The sequence below is a fragment of the Rosa chinensis genome, chromosome 4, assembly GCF_002994745.2.
Source record: "Rosa chinensis cultivar Old Blush chromosome 4, RchiOBHm-V2, whole genome shotgun sequence".
Lineage (NCBI taxonomy): Eukaryota > Viridiplantae > Streptophyta > Magnoliopsida > Rosales > Rosaceae > Rosa > Rosa chinensis.
Window position 1 is genome coordinate 35,572,190 of NC_037091.1, and position 25,867 is coordinate 35,598,056.

At 38.1% G+C, this 25,867-nt stretch overlaps 4 protein-coding genes across 13 annotated transcripts; 2 read left to right on the top strand and 2 right to left on the bottom strand.

Annotated features, from left to right (window-relative positions):
• Positions 1 to 4,194: 4,194 nt before the first annotated feature.
• Positions 4,195 to 10,245, top strand: LOC112196881 (tRNA nucleotidyltransferase cca2). 8 transcript variants are annotated; one of them, XM_024337347.2, is made up of 18 exons: positions 4,247 to 4,306; positions 4,411 to 4,456; positions 4,537 to 4,582; positions 4,789 to 5,052; positions 5,150 to 5,280; positions 5,364 to 5,481; positions 6,083 to 6,138; positions 6,318 to 6,367; positions 6,505 to 6,603; positions 6,846 to 6,955; positions 7,075 to 7,196; positions 7,448 to 7,514; positions 7,677 to 7,760; positions 8,263 to 8,325; positions 8,459 to 8,612; positions 9,368 to 9,517; positions 9,785 to 9,882; positions 9,968 to 10,245. In XM_024337347.2, the coding sequence occupies exons 4-18, from the start codon at positions 4,903 to 4,905 to the stop codon at positions 10,133 to 10,135; spliced, it is 1,620 nt and encodes a 539-aa protein (XP_024193115.1). In that variant the 5' UTR covers positions 4,247 to 4,306; positions 4,411 to 4,456; positions 4,537 to 4,582; positions 4,789 to 4,902; the 3' UTR covers positions 10,136 to 10,245. The 8 variants fall into 8 exon arrangements, with proteins under 8 accessions (XP_024193112.1, XP_040375251.1, XP_024193113.1 ...); XM_024337349.2 differs by having other exon boundaries at positions 4,263 to 4,306; positions 4,411 to 4,436; XM_040519318.1 differs by having other exon boundaries at positions 4,281 to 4,306; positions 4,553 to 4,582.
• Positions 10,246 to 11,334: 1,089 nt separating this feature from the next.
• LOC112196875 (disease resistance protein RPV1) lies at positions 11,335 to 17,263 on the top strand. 3 transcript variants are annotated; one of them, XM_024337336.2, is made up of 6 exons: positions 11,344 to 12,248; positions 12,813 to 13,908; positions 14,039 to 14,317; positions 14,416 to 16,020; positions 16,122 to 16,984; positions 17,068 to 17,263. In XM_024337336.2, the coding sequence occupies exons 1-5, from the start codon at positions 11,767 to 11,769 to the stop codon at positions 16,878 to 16,880; spliced, it is 4,221 nt and encodes a 1,406-aa protein (XP_024193104.1). In that variant the 5' UTR covers positions 11,344 to 11,766; the 3' UTR covers positions 16,881 to 16,984; positions 17,068 to 17,263. The 3 variants fall into 3 exon arrangements, with proteins under 3 accessions (XP_040375246.1, XP_024193104.1, XP_040375245.1); XM_040519311.1 differs by having other exon boundaries at positions 17,071 to 17,263; XM_040519312.1 differs by lacking the exon at positions 17,068 to 17,263 and having other exon boundaries at positions 11,335 to 12,248; positions 16,096 to 16,299.
• A 4,173-nt stretch (positions 17,264 to 21,436) lies between these two features.
• Positions 21,437 to 23,659, bottom strand: LOC121048793 (G-type lectin S-receptor-like serine/threonine-protein kinase At1g11410). The gene is made up of 7 exons (XM_024337352.2): positions 23,520 to 23,659; positions 23,303 to 23,432; positions 22,966 to 23,150; positions 22,561 to 22,771; positions 22,234 to 22,471; positions 21,950 to 22,103; positions 21,437 to 21,866 (listed from the first exon to the last, which is right to left on the bottom strand). The coding sequence occupies exons 2-7, from the start codon at positions 23,313 to 23,315 to the stop codon at positions 21,555 to 21,557; spliced, it is 1,113 nt and encodes a 370-aa protein (XP_024193120.1). The 5' UTR covers positions 23,316 to 23,432; positions 23,520 to 23,659; the 3' UTR covers positions 21,437 to 21,554.
• LOC112196884 (G-type lectin S-receptor-like serine/threonine-protein kinase RKS1) lies at positions 23,408 to 25,085 on the bottom strand. The gene is made up of 3 exons (XM_024340237.1): positions 25,081 to 25,085; positions 23,600 to 24,613; positions 23,408 to 23,432 (listed from the first exon to the last, which is right to left on the bottom strand). Exons 1-3 carry the CDS (start codon positions 25,083 to 25,085, stop codon positions 23,408 to 23,410), a joined length of 1,044 nt encoding a protein of 347 aa, XP_024196005.1.
• Between the last annotated feature and the right edge of the window lie 782 nt (positions 25,086 to 25,867).

Genomic DNA, 25,867 nt, shown 5'->3' on the forward strand with positions numbered 1-25,867 from the left:
GTTCGGCTTAATTAGGTCTCCCCTATGATGAAGAAAGAGGGGTAGAAGAAGGGAGTTTGCAAGTCCCCGAGAAAAATAAGAGAAATTGAATTAAAAACTCTAAAAAAAAAAGGGAACTTTTAGGAAAAAATACTTCGAAATAGGTCGCTGGAAATTTGACCTGAAAAAGTAGCTGGAAAGTGGCAGGAAAGTTGACCGGAAAAGGTCAACCGGCGTTGACGTGGTGCTAGGGTCCGCTGCTGACATGGCATTGGGGTCAGGTTGCTGACGTGTCAGATGATGTGGTAGAGCTGCTGACATGGCATGTTAGTGGGCCTGTAGCAGTGGGCTTTGACTCCTTCTGGGCCGTTGACCTATGGGCTTTGAGTTCTTCTGGGCTTTGACTTCCTTTTTTTTCTTTTTTCTTGTTTTGCCGGTTCAAGATGCAATAGCAAGAAGGTGGCCGGTTCACCTACGTTTTGGCCGTTCAAGGAAATATTTTTCCTGTTCCCGGATTCTAGGATTATGGGGCTGCCTGTAGAAAAGTTTGATAGCAATTGGAGGTTTGAAAGGTGGTGAATCAGTGGAATATTTGCTGCGAGTGGTTTGGATCTTCAAGTGGCCAGTTCGATAGGTTTCTGGCCAGTTCTTGGGGTGGCACCGCAGGTCCTGGACTCCTGGGATGGAGGGCTTCAAGATGTGCGGAGGGGGCCAAAAGGGTTTCAAGGTTTTGTATTCGGATTTAGGGTTTTGGCCATTAGGTTTTAGGGTTAGGACGTCGTGCCGATAACGTGTTTAAGGAAAATTGAAATTGGGAGAGAATTGAGTCGTGCTTTCATTGATAATAGGGGCCTCTTTATATAGAGGATTACAAGCACAGAGATAGAGTTATACATGGAAACATAATCATACATTGATTGGATATCTCTTAAGATTCTCTGAGAATATCTCTAATATAAACCCTATTTCAATTAGAGCAAGTAACCTCGAGTTTGGGCCAGACACACATTCTGGATTTACTTGAACAATGAGTTATTTTTAAAATATTAATCTGTGTACAATATGGAAATAAAAGTAAAAATTGTCTATAGTACGTGTATAATATTTTTTACTTTAAAAGTATAGAAAATCTAACTAGTTCCTTTTAAATATACAAAGTATGAAGTTTTTTAAAAGAATACTTAAATACGCGTTTTATATGCATATAATATGAACAGTTATACGAAAGAATAATCATATCCAAAAAACCCTAGCACTGCCTGCTGCCGAGCTCTAATACCAAAACCCTATTGTCGCTTGCTCATGGCGACCTCCTCATCCTCCTCTGGGAAAAAGATCTCCATTGAAGATGTCAAGGCCACGTTTGCTGCCTCTCTTGCTCTTTCTAGGGGAGATGTTATTGATATCTCCCACATGGGGAGTGGAACCACCAAGGGAGGGTCTCAGGCTTTCTTACTGGATCATCTATTAACGAGGAAAGCATGCAGTAACATGGATCTGCAGCGTCACTTTCGACGCATCTAGGTATTAGATGGATAGTTCAAGGTACAAGATTGGCTTCCAAATCGGTATGTGTTCTCTTTTGATCATCGTTAGGATCGAAACAAGGTACTCAGAGGGGGGACCTTGATATTTCAACAAAGCTCCAGTGGTCATCTAAGTCTATGATGGTTTTATTGCTCCTCAATCTGTACCACTTGAAACCCTATACTTTTGGGTGAGAATCAACAATATTCCACTGGCGCTGGAAGAGTTGCAGATGATCATGAATGTCGCCTCCATTGCTTGGAAGTATCAGGAGATCGACCGGAAGATTTTTGACACTTCTAGAAAAAAAAAAAAAAAAAACCCTAAAGCTTGCTCTTGGAGTTGTGGCTGAGATTGATTTTTTCTTCGAAAACTTGATTGGTAAATGCAAAAGATGCAATCTGATATACCATGACAGGGGAGTTTGTCAGATGGTTTCACCGAACCAGTCTTATGGGCAGAATGAGCATTTGCGCCTCCCATTGTCGAAACCTTTCCTCGGCTTTGCTGATAACAGGTTTGTCAATGGCGCTTTTCAATTTCAGGGTATAAAAACCCCATTACTACCTCCTGTAGCAAGTAATTTGTTTGGATCCTTTGATGGCAATAAGCCTCGAAAACCAATTGTTATTCGGCAAACAGGTTTGGAGACTAGAATTGCAGAGGCTTGTACTGAAGGCACTAGTGCAGATGCTTTAGCGCTAGTTCCTTTTGAAGGGATGCCGCATGACTTGAAACGTGGCAGGCTAGCTTCCCCTTTCTCTTCCCCAAAGAAACTCAAGTTTTTGCTCGGTAAAGCATCAGAGAGCAACTCTGAGCTCCCTAAGAAGCTGAAAGTCCCAGAGTTTCATACTAAATTTTCTGCTAAATCTCTTGGCTTGGTCGAAGCTCCTGAGGGCATTCTGATTCCTAAGGCAAGCTCAATGCCAACCAAGAAGAAGCAGGGATGACCTTTGGGATCAAAGAATAAGAATCCCTCCAAGACAAAGAAGGTGACTGCTGAAGATGTGTTAAGTGTTATTTGTCCTGGTAAACCTCTGAGCCCTAGTGTTAAGGGCAAGGAGAAAATTTAGTTTTTTTTTGTTCATTTGAACTTGCCTATTTACTTGTCATTGTTACATAGTTTATAGGCTTTCTTGAATAAGTGAGCATGGGTACTGTCAAATGATCGGATCTAATCTATGTATCGATATAGTATACCACAAACTCTTTTTTTTTTGAATAAAGGGCTGGTGCGGCTGCCCTTAAGCCTTGAGTAATGAAACTGTTGAATACAAGGGGGGGGGACATTAAGCCTAAACCCTTGATTACAATAAGCATATAGAGAACATCCTGAAATCCTATCATGAGTCTCTACCAAATAACTGTATTCAACAAGGCACCAACTAGCAAAGAGCGCTCTACTGGCGACTCTATTTGCTTCGACATAGCAGTGACATAACGGAAAGATAACTCGATTACAACGTAGCATAGTTACTATACTCATAGCTTTCCTACTATGTTGCCGCCGGAAGATAAATCCGACGACATGTAGCTTCACCCTGCCACTAGGAGGTAGTGACCATTTGACAAAGCAAGGAACTCGCCGCCTACCTAGAGCGGACAAGGCACTTTGAGTGCACACACAGGCACAAAACCCGACTAACCCTACACATATTGTGTAGGGACTTATTACTCGCAATAAGCGCAAATAAACTAAACAACGTAAATAAATAACAACTATGAATAAAATAAAACCTGAGGCAAGGCCCACGAAGTGAACCCAACCCCATCTCCAGCCCAGATCGGGCCCATATGCAGAATCCCAGCACAAGAAACCAGATCTGCAAGTGGGTCGTGACCAACTCTCTTGGCCCAAGTCAGCTGTTGCGTTGCCCCGCCACTGATCGTGCCTCCCCTGCACCGGAGCCTGGCCATCATCGCCTCACCGTCGTCCACCGACAATCTGAGGGCCGCGCCAACCTCCACGATCTCCACCTGACACCAACCGGAAAAGGGAAACCCGACATCTGGCGTCGAAGCATAGCAATCAAACTGTCCACCAAACCATCTATCCCTACTAACCAGCCTTCGATCTTCTCCAGCCAGCCCTTGAACCCATCTTGCCGACCACGGACAGCCACAAATCGCCGCACCGGCTCGCTCCCCCACCGATCCCACTCTGATCCCAGCCCACCTCCACAACACAGCCTCGTCCTTCGACCGAAAGAGACAGAGCAAAACCCCACCTCCCGAACCTAGCTCTCGAGATTGAGACCCGCCCATGAAACAGGACACCCGTCCGACCACACACATCGTGCGCCGACTAGGCCAGAAGCCAGCACCAGCGCCGAGGCGCAGCCGGACAGGGACAAAGGCAGAAGATGGCGTTCTCTAGGTTTCAAGCGCGTGGAGCGCGTTTTTTTTTTTTGTTTTTTGTTTTTTTTTGTTCAACTTGATTTTGACAGATTTACCACAAACTCTTTATCTACCCAAAGACGGTAAAAGGAGGATATGTAATGGTGCTTTCTGGCCTGAGTTATTAATATATCGACAAAATATTTAAAAAAAATATATATAATACAAACAATTATTAACTATATATGATCATCATAAACAACATCATCACACAAAACCTAAAACCTCTTAAAAAAAAAAAAAAAACAACTAAAAGGCTAAAACCAAAGCTAACCGGGACTCGGGTCATGGGTCGGGGCGAAATTGAGCCGCGTTGAAAGTCTAAAACTCTTCTCCTAGGCTCCTATCCAATTCCAAAACCCTGGAATTGCTGAGTCTCCTTTTTTATCACCTTGGGAGCATTGTAAGCACTTTTCAATTCGAGGCCTCTTCCACACTTCTATATATTTCTTGAATCCTATCACTAACCCAATACATTGCTTTTCAATTTCATTTTCTTTTATGTAGATTGATTGAATGACATAAACAACCAAGTAATTGAGTTCAATTTCAGGTATGGGTCAATTTCATTTCTCAATTCTGCTTTTGGCTTTCTCAAGTTTCGCCGTCCATGGCCTTTTTGTTTTCACACAGGGCTCTGCTACTTCAGAAAGCGCTTCCCTTCCACCCATTTCCTCAGGTAAACCATTTTACGGTTTTCTTTACTTGGTTTCGTAACCATATCAGTCCAAAGTCTTCAATTTTTATAGCAATTCTATGTGGGTTATGAGGAAAAATCAAATAAAACTTAACCCAGTATGATGAACTCATAGTTTGTTCATACTTTGAACCTGTCAAGTAAAACGAAAAAGAAAACTTATAATTGATGTATGTACTGTAATCAAGGGAGCAAGGTTGAAAGCCACATTTTCTGTGGGAGTTCCTTTTGGACTCTCTCCGAAATCGAGGCAGAAGGGGACTCTGCAAGGGACCCGATTATCAGGCTCAGAAGGAGCAACGATGGTGATGTCTACGCCAACTTTACATGTGAGAGACACCATTGAACTTGATGAAACTGAAGAGAAGATCTTTGAAAGGCTGCTTGGGACGCTTGACCATTATGGACTTAAGACTGAGCTTCGTGTCGCAGGTGGATGGGTCCGTGATAAGGTTTGTATTGGTGAATTGGTGGTTGAAGAGAAAAGAGTTTGATTTCCAGGGAACACAAAGAATTTGGCTTTGAACATTGTCTGTTTTGAATATGCAGCTTCTGGGAAAAGAGTGCAAGGACATTGACATTGCTTTGAAAGATATGATGGGCAGCAAGTTTGTTGAGAAGGTGAGAGACTACTTGTTGTCTGTGGGGGAAGAGGTTCAAGGAATCGCTATCATTCCAAGGTAAGGGGCTTTGATATATGTATTGATGCATATTTAAGTTGTAAGTATGCTCCCATGACTTAATATCTTCTGTTATCTTGCAGTAATCCCGATCAATCAAAACATTTGGAAACGGCGAGGATGCGCATCTTAAATGTATGGGTTGATTTTGTGAACTTACGTTGTGAAGAGTACAGTGATGATAGCCGCATTCCCACTATGGTAAATTCTTGCTCTGGGATGTATGGATCTTCTAGAGTTTTGTTTGTTACTGATTTGAGCTTTAGGACATTAGTCACATTATCTTATTTGGAATAAGGGTAGAGAGTACACTGAAAATAGCCACATCCTGTTACTTTTGTCTAAGGAAGGATGGAACCAGATTTAGCTCTTAAAGTTCTGAGATAGACAGTGTCTTTTGTGTGTATAAGCTCCATTATTTTGGACAATTCAAAGCTTATGGAAGATTTGACATCTTCATGTGTGTTCTGTGTCACAAACACAATAACACCAAGATGTGGAGTTATGATGGGTGAGGAAAAGGAAACTAGATTATCCATGAAGCCAAGTATTGTGGAATTTTATGTAGGGCTGTTCTATCTACCCATCTGGGTTGGAATAAGGTTAAGGTTAATATGTATAACTGTGCCAAACCATTAGACACCATGAATCAAGAATAACTTTAATATCTTCTGGATTTTTTTTTTTTTAATTTTTATCAAATTTTGAGTCAGCTAGCTGCAAATAGTGAGTTAAACATGTTGAATGAAATTCTCAGCTACTCAAGTTGAATGTATGTTTATATTTTTCTTTTGTCTTATAGCAAAAGTATGGCACACCAGAACAGGATGCACTGAGAAGGGATCTAACTATTAACAGGTATATGTCTTCTCTAAGAATTTGCTGCAAATGAGATCAATATTTTAGATAGTGCTTGTTGATATGTATTCTGCAATTAATACACCTGCCCTTTCTCTACAGTAACCACACTTTTAATCTTATCTGTACTTGATTGGAATAAATTGTGCTTTTAATGGTTGTTTCATTTCGTTGTACAGCTTATTTTACAATATCAATACCAAATCCATTGAAGATTGGACTAATAGAGGTTAGTTTCCAGTGTGTTTATTTTTCCAGTTTTTCTTAACCCACAAATGGATCTGCCACTTTGGTTTCAAATTATCATTATCATTATTTTTATTTTTATTTTTGTTTATGAAGTTATTCATTTTTTCTGCTTTGCAGGAGTTGAAGATCTAAAATGTGGGAAAATTGCTAGTCCTTTACCACCAAAGGATACATTTATGGAGGATCCGCTACGAGTTCTTCGAGCTATCCGTTTTGGTACTTGCCATCTTATCCCTGAAAATTCAGTTTTATTAGGCTACTTTTTAAGAAATAAAAGTATAAGACAAATATATTTATCTCCTTAGTTTGCTTCCTTTTTATTCAGTTAGCAACACTTGAGTATATAGTAAAGGACCAAAGGTTTTTTTTTTTTTCCTGACAAATTTTAACAGATTCTCACTTTTATACACACCTTTTAAAATGTAACACTCATACCATACTTTGGTCATTTGGTTTAGGTGCAAGGTTCGGATTCATACTCGATGAACAACTAAAGGAAGCTGCTGCCTGTGATGAAGTGAAAGCTGCTCTATCAGCTAAAATTAGCAGAGAGCGAATTGGAGCTGAAGTAAGTTCCTGTCTAGCATACCTTTCACTGATAGTTGTTCTGCAGTTTACTGGGAATTTAAGCTTCTAGAGGTACATAGGAACTATCTACTCATTATTTTCTTTCTTCTCCTTAATCAGATTGATCTGATGATGTCTGGAAACCAACCTGCCCAAGCTATGACCTATATATGTGACTTGAAGTTATTTTGGGTTGTCTTCAGTCTTCATCCACAGTGTGAGCCATCAGAAGGATGCGACAGGTATGGTTACTTAAGAAAACGGCATTCAACAAGTATAGCTATGATATCATATATTTGTAGACATATTAGAAATATTAGTTCATAAGAATTGTTGCTTCAATGTATTTCCCGACTAGTGTTCGAGGACTATTATCAAAGCATCATTCTTGATTCAACATGTAAAATACATTCTAATTCTGCCTTTGCCTTCTTCGTCTCTTGCTTCTTTCGAAGGTACAATGCTAATTGATTATTTTTCTTACCTAATCCAGCGATTGTGTTGCGTACTTGGATTGTACTTGGAATCTTATTCAATTAGTGGGGCACTCTACCTTCAATGTGAGTGATTGCCTGGTTTTAATACAATAATGTTCTTTTCTATCCCTTTAGCAGTTTTTGTTATTTATTTATTTATTATCATCTTAAAGTAGTAGTTATTCAATGCTTATTTGTTAGTTTTTACAACTCTTCAAATTCTATTCCTGTGTTTTTGTTTTTCAGGACGAACAAAGAAGGCTCTCCTTTTATGCTGCAATGTTCCTTCCACTTAGGAAGACCATGTATAATGATAGGAAAGCAAAAGATGTAAGGCTTTCTTCACCTCTTTTGAAAACAATATTTGAGAGTTATTTCTCTTTATTTTAGTTTCTGTTTCAATTTCATGAATAACCAAACAATGGAAAGCTAGAAACCTCTTTTTCTCTTCATTTGTGAACCATCATATAGCCTGTAGAATTGAATATTAAGCCAACAATAACATTTTTTGGTTAAGCCATCATATTACCAGAAAATGTTATTAAATATGTATTTAACATTTTTTTTTCTTCATTTGTGAACCATCAGTTAAATGGAATGGACAAAGTAAAAACTAATGTCATAATTGTTAAATAGAAGCAAGAATTCTTTTGCTGTTGTTATAGTGAGAAGGGGCTAAGAGTTAATTAGTTCATAGTTTAGTGTACTCATTTTGGAGCATGCAGGTATTATGTGAATGGTTGATATCAAGCTTTTATTTTAGCACGTCCTTTTTTTTTTTTTTTTTGAACAATTTGTATTTTAGCATTTAACTTCTGTTCTTTCACTATAGGTTCCTGTCGTGAATTATATTTTCAGAGACTCCCTTAAACAAAGAGTCAGCGATGCTGAAACTGTGAGTTTGAGTTTGTTTCTCTCTGCCCGATTAATATACTTTGCAGACATGCTAAGCTCTTGTGATAGTTATAGCATTACTTCTTGAATGTGCAGTTATTATACATGTCGTCACTAAATTATCTTTGTAACAGGTTATTAATTTACACAATGCATTGGAGAAGTTTTTGTCTTTGCTTCCTCACTTTGTACCAAATGGGGATGTAAAACTCGCCGAAGTTGATTTGGGAAGAGAATATGTTGATGTGCCTCTTACATCGAAAGAATCAAAACTCCGAGTGTTAACAGGTATAAGTTCCTGAGTCATAATTGTTTTGCTGAGCCAAGTTTTCAGTATTGCATACTTTTGGAATCCATAATATGCAAAGAGACATGCCTTTTACTAATCTGAATTGAGCAGTGATAATCCTGTTAGTGCATTTGTCATAGTTAGAAGCTCCATATCTGCATCTAAGTCCCTGACTGATATCATCACATATGTTTGTTATGATTATTCTCATCAATATCCTTACTATAGGTCTTAAAGGAAAACCCTTGGACTTGTTAAAAAAGAAAAGAAAAGAAAAGCCTTTTCATTATATCAAAATCCAAGAATGATGTCATCATGTATAGTTAATTTGGTGACATTGTCTAAATAAAGGAAAACTTTTGGATTAGTCATCTAGGAAAATAAGTCTTCTAAGAATCAAAATCTACCACAACAGGTAGCAGCGTAGTCTGTGATAATTCACTCATTGTCTTAGTTTTGTGTCTCTGAATGGATATTATGTCCCTTAGTTTGGCATGCATCTTTGGTGGTGTATCATGATGAATCATTGGGAAATGCTTCAGGAGTTTAGAGTAGTATTCAATTAAAATCAAGCTTGCTGTTTTTTATTTTTTTTATTTTTTATTTTTTTCTGTGTATTGCATCTTCTAAATGACTCTTCCTGATTGGGTTATTGATTAACAGCGTTGTTTACACCTCAACATGCAATTACCTTGAACTCTTTTTTTGAGCCACTGAACTTCTTATTGTCAACCTTGCACTTTCAACTGTCCAGGGTTTCTTTTACGAGAAATTAAAGATTTTTGGCAAGTTGCTTTGCTGATGTCTACACTTTTATATCCCACCAACGTCTTAGACAAGAATCTCAAACCAGAAGATCGCAGAGCATTGTTTGTAGAAGCTGAAAGGGCCATAAATAATCTAGGTATCAACAGACTCTTTTAACCACATGTTTCAGATGATATATATGTGGTATATGTTAGTTTCAGTTAGAGAAGATTGCTAGAATGTCTTATTATACTGGTGACTCAGAGAACCTGAGACAGTTAGAAATCTTGTAGCAGCTTTGAGACAAGAAAATCGTCCCATGTCTTTAGCTTTAAATGCTCTCTGTGTTCGTCTCACTCTCTGTGTACATGGATGGGTGAGTGTGGCTGTCCAGCCTATCCTGATTTTTGTCTTCGTGGAGCAGGTCTAGATAAAGTCTGGGATGTAAAGCCATTACTTAATGGAAAGGAAATCATGGATGCTTTGCAGCTTAAATCTGGAGGACCACTCGTCAGTAAATGGGTAAGCTATTCTAATTCCAGCACACTGTAAAAGATTGCTGTAGGAGCTAAAACTTTAACATGCAAATGTATTCTTTTACTGGCAGCAAAGGAAGCTACTTGCATGGCAGCTTGCTCATCCTTTGGGGACTGCAGAGGAATGCCTCAAGTGGCTGAAGGAAACACACTCTTCATGTACTAGATCTGCTGGAGATATGGAGGAACTGAATGGACCCAACAACAAGAAAGTAAAACTGAAGATTGTGACTAATTAGTAACTACAATCAAAATTTTTGATCAGCATGTTAATATTTGAGGGAAAGTTGGTTGACACTGAAATGTACAAGTTCAAGTTTAATGGAAGCGTACTTGACTACTTCACATTCGACCCTTAACCTTTGCTGCTGTTATATATTAGTAATCTAATCTGGCTCCCGACGGTTTGTGTGCATTATACAACTGATTATCTTCACCCATGTCCACAGGTAATTACGATAAATAATTGCCAGTATACTCCTTCATCAATCAAAGTTCTTATTAAATGGAACTGACTGCATATATGTTTCAGATTGAGACTGCATATGGAATTCTTTTAGTTATTAAATACTAGTCAGTTTTCGTCTTTGTGTATTTGTCTGCGCCAAGACAAGCATGGCATCTATTGCAAAGCTTAACAAAAGCGTGTCGGCTGCTTTAACATTTGTCGATAGGATTAATTAGTGAAATGTGAATCATTCACTTCTTTGAGTCAAGCATTTGCAATCCATAATGTGGTTAGGGTAGAGCACTACAATCATGAGTCATGTACTATGGAGTTGGTGAGCACATCTTACAGTATGCCGATTGATAAATGTTGTCTGAATGAGAAAGTGGACAAAGCAAATGAGGTCTTTATTTTACTGATAGTTAAGGGTTATTTCCTTGATATTGCTATGAAATCTTCATCAAAAAATTGATGAAGCACCAAGGTAAGATCCGGAAATGTGGAAAACTTTGAGAGGTTTTCGTCTGGGAAGGCATTTTTATCTGTAGAACAAGTTTTTATCTGTTGGTGATGAACAGCAGCACACAAATGTAGATCTGTTTTTGTTTCTTAATGACATAGTTTGAGCAATATATGATTGTTTTTGCATTTTATTGCAACACAGCCCTAAGACATCAGGTGACTTGGTCGGAATTTTTTTGTTTTGTTTGTTGTTTTCCTGATAAACTGAGAGGGAAACTCCTGCATATATTGAATTATACACTTTTGCTTTCATACAGGATTGATACTCATATTAGCTTGTTAATTTTATTTGGTAACTAATTCTCTCTTGTTCAGTGAGATTGCAGCATTTGTGCATATATATTGTTGGGTGTAAAGTCCACTAATGTTACTTTCTAATTTGAAATGAAGTGGTATTAAGCAATGGTGATGCGTTTCTATCTCTCTATCTCTCTCTCTCTCTCACTCTCTCAAAAAGGGTGGCGATGGTGAATTTGAGACCTGAACCAACACTTAACAGGCATGTTAATTTACCTCTAGATGCATGTTAATTTACCTCTAGATCAAATGCTAATCAACTAGATAACAAGCTTGAAAATTGTTTGATGTCTGGCTATGATTTAAATACCTTTATCCAATTATCCTTCATTTTGTTACACCAAATGGTCAAAACTGGTGTGAGTGTGGGACTGGATTAAACAATGGAGACTGGACAGTGTGGCCTCATTGGCTATTCTACTTTACGGATGGGTGGACATTGTTTAATCCAATCGTTCTACGCGTGGGAAACATTACGAGGAAACTTCCTCGGCCCCTTTGCTTTGCTTTATTAGTGATTTGAGAATCCAATGAATTCTGCCTCTTTCTTCTTCGAAGCCCAGAAACTCTTTCACTGTCTCTCTTGTTATCTCACAGCTTTCAATGGTGATCATTCAAGAAGCCTCTTCTTCTTATCCATGGAAATACCATGTCTTTTTGAGTTTTAGAGGTGAGGATACCCGCAATAATTTCACAGGCCATTTGTGCAGCGCTTTGCGTCAGAATGGAATCACCACCTTCATGGATGATCAGCTCAGAAGAGGAGAAGAAATATCAACAGCACTTCTCCAAGCAATTGAACAGTCGAGGATTTCAATCATTGTGTTCTCTAGAAACTATGCATCCTCCAAGTGGTGCTTGGATGAACTAGTCAAGATCCTCGAGTGCAAGAAATCAAATCAACAATTGGTACGACCAGTTTTCTACAAAGTCAATCCCTCGGATATACGAAATCACAGAGGTAGCTTTGCGGAGGCACTTGCTATTCATGAATGCAGATTCAAAGATAACCCGGACAAGGTTCAGAAATGGAAGGATGCTCTCTCAGAAGCAGCACATTTGTCAGGGTGGCCTGTTAGGGATGAGTACGTTTCTGTCCACCAGCTTTAAATTCCTGTTTCAGCTATCAGTCTTCTTCTTTTCAATTTCTCTGTTGTTTTGATTAGAAAGATAAAAACTTTAGGATTCAAGAGCCATACTAATCCCTTTATATATCACCAAGTTATACTAATTACTATAATGTAATCAATGAAGTACACAATTAATTTCAAGCATGTTTGTTTCTTGATGGTAAGAGCAAATTCCAAAACCTGCCTGACGAGTTTGATTCTAGATGCTTTTCTCTTCAGAGGAATAACAATATCAGAGAAACATAATACCATATAGGTTTAGGAAGAGTTGGAATCTGCTCGCTTATGTTCCTCAGAAAACAGAGAGTTTTGGCAAGATCATTGACAGGCGTAATGGAACTTATGTAAATTAGATAAACAAAAGATATTGCATATTATGGTTCTGGGTACACTGATACACTAATTGAACTTCTACAACATAAAATATATTTTATTTTACTTGTGACTGTAATTCTGTAATTCTGTAAATGTGTATGTGTTTGTATTCTTGATTAAATGCAGTTTATTCTAAATGTCCAGGCATTGCTCTGAATCCAGTGTTATTCATGAAATTGTTAAAGAGATTTCAGAGCAAGTTATACACAGTACATTTATGGATGTGGCCAAGTACCCAGTAGGAATAAAACCTCGGGTGCACAAGATCCATAAGCTTTTAGGTGTTGAGGGAAAAGACGTTCATGTGGTAGGGATATGGGGTGCTGGTGGAATAGGTAAGACAACAATTGCCAAAGATGTCTATAACTCGATTGCTCATGAGTTTGAGGGGAGTTGTTTTTTGGAAAGTGTTCGAGAAAATTCAATGCTTGATAGAGGCTTCATCAAATTACAAGAAACACTTCTTTGTGAGATTCTAAAGGAAACAGAATTGAAGGTGACCAGTGTAGCTAGAGGAATTACTATGATCAAGGAAAGATTGCAGTACAAAAGGGTTCTTTTGGTTCTTGATGATGTGAATGACATGGATCAGTTGAACAATTTAGCTGGTAAACCTAGTTGGTTTGGTAAGGGTAGTAAAATCATCATAACAACAAGGGATAAGAAATTGCTGAGAGGTCATAGTGTTAATTTAATATACGAGGTCAAGGAATTGAATCATGATGAAGCTCTAGAGCTTTTTAGTATGAATGCCTTTCAAAGAAGTCGACCTTTGGATGGTTATGCAAAACTCACAGAACGTGCAATATGCCATGCTAAAGGTCTTCCATTAGCTTTGACTATTTTAGGTTCTTCTCTATGCAATGAAAGTGTAGAGCAATGGGAAGCTGCATTAGATGGTTTCAAAAGCAGCAAAATTCAAGATGTTTTAAAAATAAGCTACAATGGATTGGATCAGAGAGTGAAGGAAGCTTTTCTTGACATTGCATGTTTCTTTAAAGGTGAAAATAGGGAACACGTGATAAAAATAATAGAAGCTTGTGGCAGCAAAAAGCATGATATTGATGTGCTCATAGACAAGGCCCTCATCAATATTAGAGACATGGATTGCATTTGGATGCATGACTTGCTAGAAGAACTGGGTAGAGATATAGTTCACAAAGAGTCGCCCAATGACCCTGGAAAGCGTAGCAGGTTGTGGTTTCATAAAGATGTTTACCATGTTCTAACAGAGAATACTGTAAGTGCATATCTAAATTCACCTCAACTTTAATTATTTTTATTTAAAATCCTAAAACCTATGTAGAATATGAAATTTAATTATATGAGAAAGAGCTTGGTTTGTTAATACTATTGCATTTTCATAATAGGGAACAGCCAATGTTATAGGCATCAAGGTGGAGCTGGCCAAAGATCCAGATGTGATATGTTTAAGTGGGACCACTTTCTCCAACATGCGAAATCTTAGACTTTTCATACACCGTGCTGGATGCTATTCTGGCGCTGTTGATAGTCTGCCAAATAGCTTGAGGGTAGTTGATTGGCCTAAATATCCCTTACAATTTTGGCCATCCAATTTAATTCCAAGAGAACTTGCTCTAATCAATATGCCTGGCAGTCGCATCAAAGTAATGGGAGATAGATACATGGTATGTTTGTTTGGATACACATGCAGAGATCTTTAGCCTATCATCTGTTCATTCCTCTCCATCTTGTTTATCTAATATTTTTCTACTCTGTCTCACAGCATCTGATAAATCTGACATCAATAAATCTAACTGGTTGTCAGTACCTAACGAAAGTGTCAGACTTATCGGGAAGCCCAAACTTACAACGTTTGAATCTAGATTTCTGTGGAAGTTTAGTTGAAGTGCATCATTCCGTTGGATTCCTCGATAACCTTGAGTATTTGAGTCTACTCCACTGCTCTAGGCTTGAGACTTTTCCCACGGAAGTTAGCTGGAAATCCACGAGGAAGCTTCAGCTTTTCGGGTGTGAAAGGCTTGAGAATTTCATAAAAATTGTGCACAAGATGGAGTCCATTAAAACATTGAATCTAATAGATAGTGGCATAAAAGAACTGCAGTCATGGATTGGATGTTGCATTTCCTTGGAAGTTTTGAAGTTGAGTGGAACTTCAATCAAACAACTGCCCTTAACGATTGGAAATCTTACTTCTTTAAGAAAATTGGACCTGTGTAGAACTCCCCTTAAGGAATTGCCTCCATCGATTGGGTATCTCACTTCTTTAAGAGAATTGAATCTGTCTGAGACTCACATCAAAGAATTGCCTCTATCAATTGGGGATCTCACGTCCTTGGTGAGTTTGAACGTTTCTGAAACTTCCATCAGAGAACTGCCCTCTTCAATTGGGAATCTCACGTCCTTGGTGGAATTGGACGTTTCTGAAACTCTCATCGAAGTATTGCCTTTGTCAATTGGGAAGCTCACTTCTTTAAGAGAATTGGAGCTGTCGACTCACATCAAAGAATTGCCTCTATCAATTGGGGATCTCACGTCCTTGGTGAGATTGAACGTTTCTGAAACTTCCATCAGAGAACTGCCCTCTTCAATTGGGAATCTCACGTCCTTGGTGGAATTGTACGTTTCTGGAACTTCCATCAGAGAACTGCCTTCTTCAATTGGGGATCTCACGTCCTTGGTGGAATTGGACGCTTCTGAAACTCTGATTGAAGAATTGCCTCTGTCAATTGGAAATCTCAATCGCCTTTGCCGTTTATTTCTAAGAGGATGTGCAAACCTTACAAATGTGCCGCACAGTGTTTACGGAGGGCTGCAACATCTAGAATGGCTAGAACTCTCTTGGTGCCCAAAGCTGGTTACATTTCCAGGTAGGGCGAGCGCTTTGGTTTCATCAACTGCAGAATCTCTTCCTTCGATGCTTCCATCTAATTCCAACAATGGGCATGATCATCCTGGTTCATTATTGTTTCCCCAGCTACAGGATCTAGGATTTGATGGATGCCAATTATCAGTGGTCTCTGATTTCCTAACGAATCTTGACTGGGCGTCCACATTAGGGACTCTTGTTCTATCAGGAAGCAGTTTTGATAGTCTTCCGGCATGCATCAGCAAATTTCAGAGGTTGTATTATCTTGATTTAAGTGGTTGCAAGAGGCTTCGAGACGTTTCAGAACTTCCACCAACTATACGAGAAATAAAGGTGGATGATTGCGTATCGTTGGAAAGATTTTCAAAATTGTCAAATATACTGGAACAGAAAGACACTCCGGGACGTCTTCGCGGGATCCACTTGTCTAATTGCAATAGACTGATGGATAATCTTGGCATGGACGTGGTGTCGAAGATGGCAAAAGCATTACCGTATCAGGTTTTCCATCTCTCTCTCTCTCTCCACACACATAATCTTTCTTTTCTTTTTTACAAGTTTGACTACTAATAATAGATAACACAACCATATGCATCTTGCAGCTGGTGCATGCCGGCTTACATCAGCATGTGAAGTGCTGGAATCTTATTCTTCCAAGCCTCCAGGAAATTGAAGTTCCAAATTGGTTTGATGGGGGTGAGCTGGACACAAGTGTGCTTCCTCGTCATGAAACTGAGGATGGTATATGTGAAATTTTGATAAAAATCCCCAGGAATCTGAAGGCTGAGAGAATAGGATTGGTTGTCTGTCTTGTTTTTGATCTTACCCATGAGTTTTTCGATGATTTTCCATATGATTATGGTTGTTCTGTGTGGATTGATAAAAAGCATTATTACGATAATGGCCACTATATTGAATTAAAAGCGACAGAGTCATCAGCTCATGATCCTGTATTAGTGCATCTGACATGTATTGCTTTCAAGGAGCTAGAGGTGTTGGATCCTGTGGTTCGAGTGTCCCGCCCTGCCAGAGGGTTGCTCCTAAAAAGTTTCGGGGTCCACCTGCCTAATATGAAAGAGGATCATGTAAGTGGTGAAGACCTGGCACGAGAAAGATATAGGCAGAGCAATGCTAGCATTTCTGATCAGGTGGCTTTGCACGCAGAAGGGGCAGCTGTAGCATCATTAGTATCAGATGACAGCAATTACGGGGAAGTACACGATGATCATCATGATGAGGAACAAGAACGAGAACAGGAACCTCATCTTCCAACAAAAAGATTTGAAGACTTGGCAAGACAAAAAAACATAGGCAGAGCAATGTTAGCATTTTTGAGGTGCTTTGGAATTACCTGCTTGTGATTTTGGTCACGCACAAGCTTCAGCTAGCTCTAGTATAATCATCATCAAGTACCGATTGAGGCCTTGAAGTACACTATGATCGATCATTAATACTTGGATTTCAGGTATTAATATTCCATGCACACAAACTTGTAATCTGTTGTGATAATTTTTCACTGACCTGCTTTTTCTGCACTCTCTTATGTAGAAGAAGATTTTTATTTGCCAAAGTTTATCCCGAAAGATGGCAATTGATGGTGAGAGGGGCAGAGGCACCAATTAATCTGGACTCATGTAATGGTCAAATCTCGATCAATCCACACGAACAAGGCTGGGTTTGTTCTTCAATTTCAATTTGTGTTTGCTCATTGGTTGTCTGGCGTTTTACTTATTTTTAATTTTTATCTCTGGCCTTTTAATTGGTATTGTTTGCTGGCTTTTAGTGCGCTCTGTTTGTTACAAGTGAGAGTGATATAATGATATATATCTTTAAACACTGGACTCATATCTGACATTATTAAACTCAGATGATTTGTATAACATATAATTTTGATATCACTAACTAAAGTAGGGAAACTACCTAAAATACCACTTCAAAATAATGTCCAGCAAAGGCACTTTAGAAATTCCTAAGGCACTTTAGAATGTGTGAATGGGCACTTCACCCGTATGAAAAAATAATGTCCCGCAAACATTCGTAACAGATTTGGAACATGATTCTTTTATTAAGGACAGTTTGAAGTGTGCACATTTCATACATTAGACTTTGAAAAAAAAGTAGAACCATGCAATGGAGGGCAGCTCTTACTGAAGCAGCAAATTTGTCGCTGTGATTTCCAATTGCATTTATATAATTTTTTTTGTTTGCTTTACTTTTCTCGCATATATCTGTCCTTTTTTGTTTATTAGTGGATTTATTCATAATTTACTTATATTTCTGAGTTGTATTGATAAGGATTGGAAAACTCTGGTAGTATAGGATTGAAGATGTTGAAATATGTAGTACGGGGCATATTCTAGGGTTTCAGACTCAATGAAGATTGAAAACCAAAAATGAATGAATTTTTTGGAAATGGATTGACAATTGCAACTTTCTTGTTTATGAGTGCAAATTCAATTGTCTTACTCACTAATTGACTTGCTAACAGATTTATCAGTTGTTACAACTTGCAGTGTAACCATAGTTACTGACAACTAAGCCTAGTCATAGTTAAGCGTACTATACTGTAACTCCCCACCAAACCCCAACCTCCCCTTAGATAGAGGACCTAGCTGCAGGTTGGCAACAAGAGAATGAAACTAAGAGCAGGGCAAGCCCTTAGTAAAGACATCTACAAGGTGCTCTGCAGTAGAAAGATAGGAATTAATTTCTATAGCTCAGTTTGTGATATTTCTAACCTGCTTCTAAGTTCCTTGTGCTGCACTTAAGCATAGCCTGCTTTCATTCTGATTATGAGAAGTTTAGAGATCAGGAAATTAGAGTGGTAGAAAGGGGAGCCCTTTCCTTGGATCTCCCAAGGCACATGAGGATTATTGAAAATTTAACCTCTGCGGCTTTGTTTGCTTAGGTAATACTGATTAGCCTCTTTACACGCACTCACGCGTGCAGCATAGTTTTGCACTCAACAGTAATATAACTAACTAAAGTAGGCAAACTGCCTAAAATACCACTTTAAAATAATGTCCAGCAAAGGCACTTTAGAATGTTTGAATGTGCACTTCACCCGTATGAAAAAATAATGTCCAGCTAACATTAGTAACAGATTTGGAACATGATTCTTTCCTTAAGGACAGTTTGAAGTGTGCACATTTCATACATTAGACTTTGAAAAAAAGTAGAAACATGCAATGGGGGGAAGCTCTTACGGAAGCAGCAAATTTGTCACCATGATTTCCAATTGCATTTTTATAATTTTTTTTTTGCTTTACTTTTCTCGCATATATCTGTCCTTTTTTGCTTATTAGTGGATTTATTCATAGTGTAGCTTATATTTCTGAGTTGTATTGATAAAGATTGGGAAAACTCTGGTAATATAGGATTGAAGATGTTGAAATATGAAGATTGAGAACCAAAAATGAATGAATTTTTTTGAGTATGAATGGATTGAGAATTGCAACTTACTTGTTTATGAGTGCAAATTCAATTGTCTTACTCACTAATTGACTTGCTAACAGTCCTAATAGATTTATCAGTTATTACAACTTGTAGTGTAACCATAGTTACTGACAACTAATTATAGACAGTAAGTCTAGTCATAGTTAAGCGTCCTATACTTTAACTCCCCCGCCCTTTCTAACCTGGTTGGCAATAAGAGAATGGAACTCTCAAAGCAGGGCAAGCCCTTAGTAAAGACATCTGCAAGGTGCTCTGCACTGGAAAGATGGGAATTAATTTCTATAGCTCATTTTGTGATATTTCTAACCTGCTTCCAAGTGCCTTGTGCTGCACTTAAGCATAGCCTGCTTTCATTCTGATTATGAGAAGCTAGAGATCAGGAAATTGGAGTGGTAGAAAGGGGATCTCTTTCCTTGGATCTCCCAAGGCACATGAGGATTATTGAAAATTTAACCTCTGTGGCTTTGTTTGCATAAGTAATACTGATTAGCCTCTTTACACGCATTCACGCGCGCAGCATAGTTTCGCACTCAACAGTACTTGAATAAGCATAATTGCTAGGTTGAGTCTTTTGAAAAAGATGACTGTGTTATGAACCAGGATTAAGACAGAGTTGACATGAGACGGTAATGGATGGACGATGGTTATTAAAACCAATGAACCATGATTATTGAAACCAACTTTTATTCTTGAAGCTGCCATTATAGGGTCCTGCCATTGTCTGAATCATCAGCGATTGTGCCTCTATTATAAAAGTTGCCATCACCATACTAATTTCTGCCTCTCTCTTCAATTTTGAGGATTTTTAGTTGTGTGGCTATCATTGCAGTTGTAATGTTAACGAAAGGAGATATTCTTGGCAGTCTCTGCAGACAGAGGAGAAAGCTGCAATGTTGTGGCAGCCTAATCAACTGTTTTGATAGTGTATTCATCAGTGATATAATTCTAGTACTCTGATCCTTTGCAGAATTCGAATTAATTCTATAGGATTCACCGAAGATCCATATTAGTCTCTTCCTAATTATTAAATGGAACTGACTGCATATATATTTCAGCTTAAGACTGCATATGGAATTCTTTTTGGTATTAAATACCAGTCAGTTTTCGTTGTCGTGTATTTGTGACAAGACAAGCTTGGCATCTATTGCGAAGCTTAACAAAAGTGTGTCAATTGATTTAAGATCTGTTGATTCATGTTGTGAACTTGTGATTAGCCTTATTTTCTTTTCCAATATTAGGTAGGATTAGGGAAGTTGTCACAAAAAATTATTAAGAAATTCATAATTACTGCAAATAAACATGACAGAAATGAGTAATGAAGGCAAGAATATCATACGAAGACGGCTAGCTAGGGTTAGAGAGCGCGCGTTGCTCTAATCTTGAATCGTGTTGGATCTTTATTATAGTAACGGATTGAATGGGAAATTTTTTGACATTTTTAAACCATGTAGATGGCCATAATAAATCAATAATTCTCAAAACAAGTTAATGCTATTGTATAAAAAAAGTATTGTCTGATAATAAAAATTAGAGCTCATAAATTGGATCACTTCGCTAGTTTAGATCATGAAATTGATCTCTCTTTAGTTGAGGCTCTTCGCTTCCTACAAGATGTCACCCCAACACCTCCCAATCTGCCCATTATTTACTTCTAATTAATTGTTTTAAAAATAGCATTTAACAGAATCAAACGCCACACCATCTGCATAACAACATAGCATGGGGTTTGAAATGAGTTTAAATAGACCTATATCTCCTCTCCAAGTCACTCTATCTCCTCTCCTCAATAATCTGCTCTCATCTCTCAACCTTATTCAGGTATTACACTTTAATTTCTCTTCTATAATGAAATTTTTTGACGAAATTAGAATGTAATTTAGGTTAGAATTTGGTATTTCTAGATTTCTTGATGTAAGCAATCAAATCTATTGATTTCTAGAAAAAGATATTGAATTTATATTAATAATACCCAAATACCCAATTGCTCATGATAGTGGCAATTTCTTTATTGTGTTGATTGTTTGAGAGTTGAGTTTATTATACTTTTGATTGGGTGTTTTTTAGCTTTTGAGTAAGTTAAATTTGTTTTCCCTTGTGGTGGGGAGGGATGTGGTGGCCTGGTGGGGTGCTCGGGTGTGGTCCTTGTATATTTGAGTTTGACTTAAGTTTGTAATTTATACATGGCCAGCAACTTAAGATTGGTTGTTTTCATGTTTTCTTTTTTCTAGGTTTTGTTTTTAATGATAGATCAACCTCAAAATCCTAAACCACAAAAAGTTCAGAAGAAAGTAAATTCATATTTTCTAAAAAAATGATGTTGTTATGGGTGATATTCCAAGTTCGGTTGTGTTCTGAACCTTCTTGTTTCAATTTTCTATTGTTAGATTTGGGTGACAAAATGCATCTTGTGGATGATATTTTGACAAGTGTTATGCAATTGAGATATTCCATCAAAACAAAGTAAACTCTGCCAAATTTTTGACAATAATTTTTCTTCCCAGCATAAAGTAAATTTAGCACACCTCAAATTTAATTCTTGGTTCCGTGCCTGGCCAAAATTCACAAAAGATCGTACGCTCCTACCTAGCTTCTACCACACTACATGTGAAATTATTTAGAGAATGATATCCTTCATGGGTTGACAACTTGCCACCCATAGAACTGCTGCTTCTCTCCAATAAGAATGCAAGTTTTCGTGGTAAAGGAAGAGCGTCCGCATCGTTACCTAGCATGAAAAGAACTTCAGACATGGTTGGCCGGTCAGCTGGATACTCTTGCAGGCACAAGAAGGCAATCTGAATACATTTCAGAACTTCATTGACGGGGTATGATTCACCAATGGACGAATCAACTATTTGCAAGACTTTACCTTCACTCCACAAGTTCCAAACCTAAAAATAATTTACGTTGAGTAATTAATTAGTGACGATCATTAGGGGGATAAACCTGTTTGCTATCAGAAAAGTATGCTCACATGCCCAACTAAATTTGAGTAAGGATGTTCCTCATGGTAAAAGCCATTATTCTTTCTTCCGGTAATGATTTCTATTAGTAAAACGCCATAGCTATATACATCTGACTTCACCGAAAACCTTCCTTGCATTGCATACTCTGGTGACATATAACCACTGCACAAACGTAAACAAATAGTTGATTATCAAGCTTCTTTCACCAAACAGGAAATTAGCATTTGGATTGTGCAGTATACTGGCAAGCATTATCAAGTTTATATCATCTCACTTGAAGAAATTCACTTACTATGTTCCAACCACACGCTTTGTATTTGCTTCATTTTGATCTCCCTTAAAAATTCTAGCCATACCAAAATCTGCAATTTTGGGGTTCATAGAAGCATCTAGTAGAACATTGCTGGCCTTTAGATCTCGGTGGATAATTCTTAATCTTGAATCTTGGTGAAGATATATAATTCCTCTAGTGATTCCATGGATAATCTCAAAGCGTTTTGTCCAATCTAAAAGTGCTTTGTTGGTTTCGTCTGCAAAGATTAGGCAATTCAGATTAAATTCATGGTTGCTTTGTTTCAAGTGAGAATTTAAGAAATAAAAAGCAAAAAAGAACACATACTAAAAATAAAAAAGTCGAGGCCTTTGTTTGGTAAGTACTCATAGATTAGCATCTTCTCTTCATCTTGAACGCAACAACCTAATATCCTCACAAGGTTGCGATGTTGGAGTTTCGCAATCAACAAAACCTCATTTTTAAACTCTTCAATTCCTTGACCCGAGGTCTTCGATAATCTTTTCACTGCTATTTCCTTTCCATTAAAAAGTACACCCTGCAATAATAATTCATGTTTGACTTATAGAATACTTCAGTAAATTATGAATGTATTACACATTCAGTTCGCTTACACAAAAATATCATATATCCTCATCAAAATGTACTACAATACATGATATAGATAGATGTATATCAACACAAAATTCTGATTTATGATTTGAGAAATTATCTGGGCGAAAAATGTAGTACCTTATAGACGGAGCCAAAACCGCCTGTTCCAAGCTTGTTTGCAAGAGAGAAGTTGTCTGTGGCTGCTGCTATGGTTGTTAGGTCAAAGAATGGCAAATCTGAGCTTATGCTACTTTCAGCAGGTTCCATTCCACCAGTAGATTCGTTGAAGAAGCTAAATGAATATTCATCTCGTCTTCTTTTACCTATCAAATATTTCATTTAGAGCTGGGTGAAATATAATTGTGCTATATATAGAACAAACAGTAAATAACTGAATAATGAATCACTTTTCATGAAATCAAAAAGGGATAGGACCATGAAAAATATGCATCTCAAAAATGAGTGACATGATTACCTTTTCTCTTCATCCTCAGTAACCAATAGACAAAGGAAAACTAGTAGAAATAGCGCTAAAACAGATACTAGTGAAATTGCCAGCTTTTCCTTCTTGCTAAGAGAATCATTTGACTTCTTTGCATATTGAGCTACAAAGAAAAGAAAAATAAAAATAAAGAACACTATGAACTTAATAAGAAAGATTAGGGAATTAAATAATAAAACGAGGAACGTACCAAAGACGATTGCATCAACTCGTACATATAAATTTTGACCATTACTGGGCTGCACCCTCGTGTCCATCAATTCCCCATACCATGTCACACATCCAGTTTTGTCGCTGCTACTGTATGCAACACAAGAACAATTTTTCAAGCATTCTTGCTTGCACGCTTTCATACTCATATTCATATTAACAAGTGCCCTAGACAAGTCTGGTATTTTCATACTTTCCAGATTCACAAATTTTTCCCCATTTCGGCATGTAGATACTCCTTTTTTCTTTACACACCCATCTATCCCATCTCTCGAGTACCAATCAGTTGGCGACTTGGGTTCAAACCCCGGAAGGCAGATGCAATCTATAGTATTAGTAACATAGGGATCGCAGTTACCATTTGGACCACATTGTCCATAAAAATCGCAACGCTCTATCGGAGCAGACCATAATTCTGTCCATTTTTGTGCTCGATCATTCCACGTGAACCGTCGAAATGTTCCTGATTCATCTAACACCGTCCTTGAGAAATTTGACTGATTGTTCTTAGCTGATGACATAAGGGATACCTCATCTGCATTGTTCACTAAAATTGTTGCAGTACAACATGTCTGGTCAACCCAAGATGCCACTTCATCCCGCCACCATGGAGCTCCATCCTTGTACAAAATTATCTGTGGAAATCCACTAGGGTCAAGCCGATATGAACAGCTTCCAGTTCCTGGGTCATCTTTCGATTTCCAAGATGTTAAGAACCTGTTTAGCCCAGACCGCCTGTCCAAACCAATTTTCATAAGTGGAAGCATTGTATCAGCGGGATAATCAAACCCTTGCCATAGAACCTTTTGACTATCCTCATTCTCGAGCAAGACAAGATTTCCTGTATCCAGAAGCTTGGCAATTGAATTGTTTGGAGAAGAGAGAGTAACATTAGCAGACCAAAGAGGAAAACTTCGGTTATTTCCATAGATGACTAGGCCTCCATCTCCATTTATGGATAGCACTCCAGAGGTATCAGGGACAGGGTTGTCTCTATTTGCAACCCACACAACTGTTTGGGTAGAAATTTGGTTATACCATACTCCAACGTAACGGTTGCTAGAATTGCCTGCCCTGAAAATCCAAGTGCAAAGATTTCCCTGCCGGAGACTAACACATCACCGTCTTTGATGGCTTGATTTAGAGTAAAGGTATGAAGGCAAACGCAAGAGGGAAGAAGAACAAACGAGATAAGCAATATTTTGTCAAACCACATGGTAGTAAAATTCTTGGTCATGAGGAATGAGATTGCCCAATAAAAGAACAAACCTACATACAAGATCTTCTTATTTGGAATACTGTTCTGTTCTTGAGTGGTTGGCTCTCCTTATTTGACTTTCTGTTCTTGTGCAGCTGAGACAATTGCATCTCCTTCCTACTTCCTCTTCATCTCCACTCGATGAAGCTTCCTCCTCTTTTTTTGCTCATAGGCGACTTATCCTCTCTCATTTGACTTTCTGTTCTTGCCGTAATAGCATCAACTTCAAGATAAGCTTTTACACATTCAAAGAATGACCAAGAGTCTTGTTAGGGGGCATTACCTCATTCAGTCATTGTCAAAGTGTTCTAGACTTTTCTGCCCTGCCCGACCCATTATATTTTTATTTATTGATCTAGTACTTCCATAGCCATCTATCCATCGTCATAAACTGGATCGTAGATTTACTCGTAAGTCATGCAATAATGGAAACTAATTTCTAAGTGTAAAGTACAAAGTTCTAGTGATGCAACAGGCAACCAAGGATGTATATATTTTGATTTGTGTATATTGCAGCTTAATTTGGAGTAATGGTGTCAGGGAGAAGAACAAGGAAACTGATAAACCATCTTGTAGAACTCATGGAAAATTTGTCAATGAGCTATTGAGGTTGCCATTGATGGATTGGTGGGGATCTAGAAACGATGACAAAGACACCAGTCTCAAAGAGTTTGTATATAATGTTCTAGTCTAATTTTTTAAAGCCAACGGTCAACAGGGGACTCATGTCAAAAGTGACAGTGACAAAGACAGAAGCCAGCAAGCTTAGCTAGGTACTAATTTTAATGCGTCTTATGGCCTCAGGCCTTAACGTATGGAAAGTGTTTCGTTCATTTGAGACTTTTTCAAGTATTCATGTCGCATCGATGATTGATGTTGTGTAGGTGTAACTATAACTTCCCTAGTGCAAAGTTTTTCCTGCTAGAGACTAAAACGTCGCCGTCTCTAAGAGCAAGTTCACCCGTTAGGTCATCGGGTCACCTACTATTCACTGCTTTTTAGTATATATTTTCATTCTCTGGGTCACGAAATACACTGTGCCCGTGACCCAGAGCACAAAATACATTGTG

Bases quoted from the DNA above. Each gene is read 5' to 3' on its own strand.
- LOC112196875 (XM_024337336.2), top strand. From the start codon at position 11,767: ATGGTGATCATTCAAGAAGCCTCTTCTTCTTATCCATGGAAATACCAT. The intron at 12,249-12,812 runs GTACGTTTCTGT...CTAAATGTCCAG, and splicing joins GGGTGGCCTGTTAGGGATGA to GCATTGCTCTGAATCCAGTG. The intron at 16,021-16,121 runs GTTTTCCATCTC...TGCATCTTGCAG, and splicing joins CAAAAGCATTACCGTATCAG to CTGGTGCATGCCGGCTTACA.
- LOC112196884 (XM_024340237.1), bottom strand. The intron at 23,433-23,599 runs GTATGGGGAATT...TTTTCTTTGTAG, and splicing joins AAAACTGGATGTGTGACATG to CTCAATATGCAAAGAAGTCA.
- LOC112196881 (XM_024337344.2), top strand. From the start codon at position 4,514: ATGGCCTTTTTGTTTTCACACAGGGCTCTGCTACTTCAGAAAGCGCTT. The intron at 6,139-6,317 runs GTATATGTCTTC...TTCGTTGTACAG, and splicing joins AGGGATCTAACTATTAACAG to CTTATTTTACAATATCAATA. The intron at 6,956-7,074 runs GTAAGTTCCTGT...CTCCTTAATCAG, and splicing joins GAGAGCGAATTGGAGCTGAA to ATTGATCTGATGATGTCTGG.
- LOC121048793 (XM_024337352.2), bottom strand. The intron at 22,772-22,965 runs GTACTACATTTT...TTATTATTGCAG, and splicing joins GTTTTGGCTCCGTCTATAAG to GGTGTACTTTTTAATGGAAA. The intron at 22,104-22,233 runs GTAAGTGAATTT...ACGTTTGTGCAG, and splicing joins AAGCGTGTGGTTGGAACATA to TGGTTATATGTCACCAGAGT.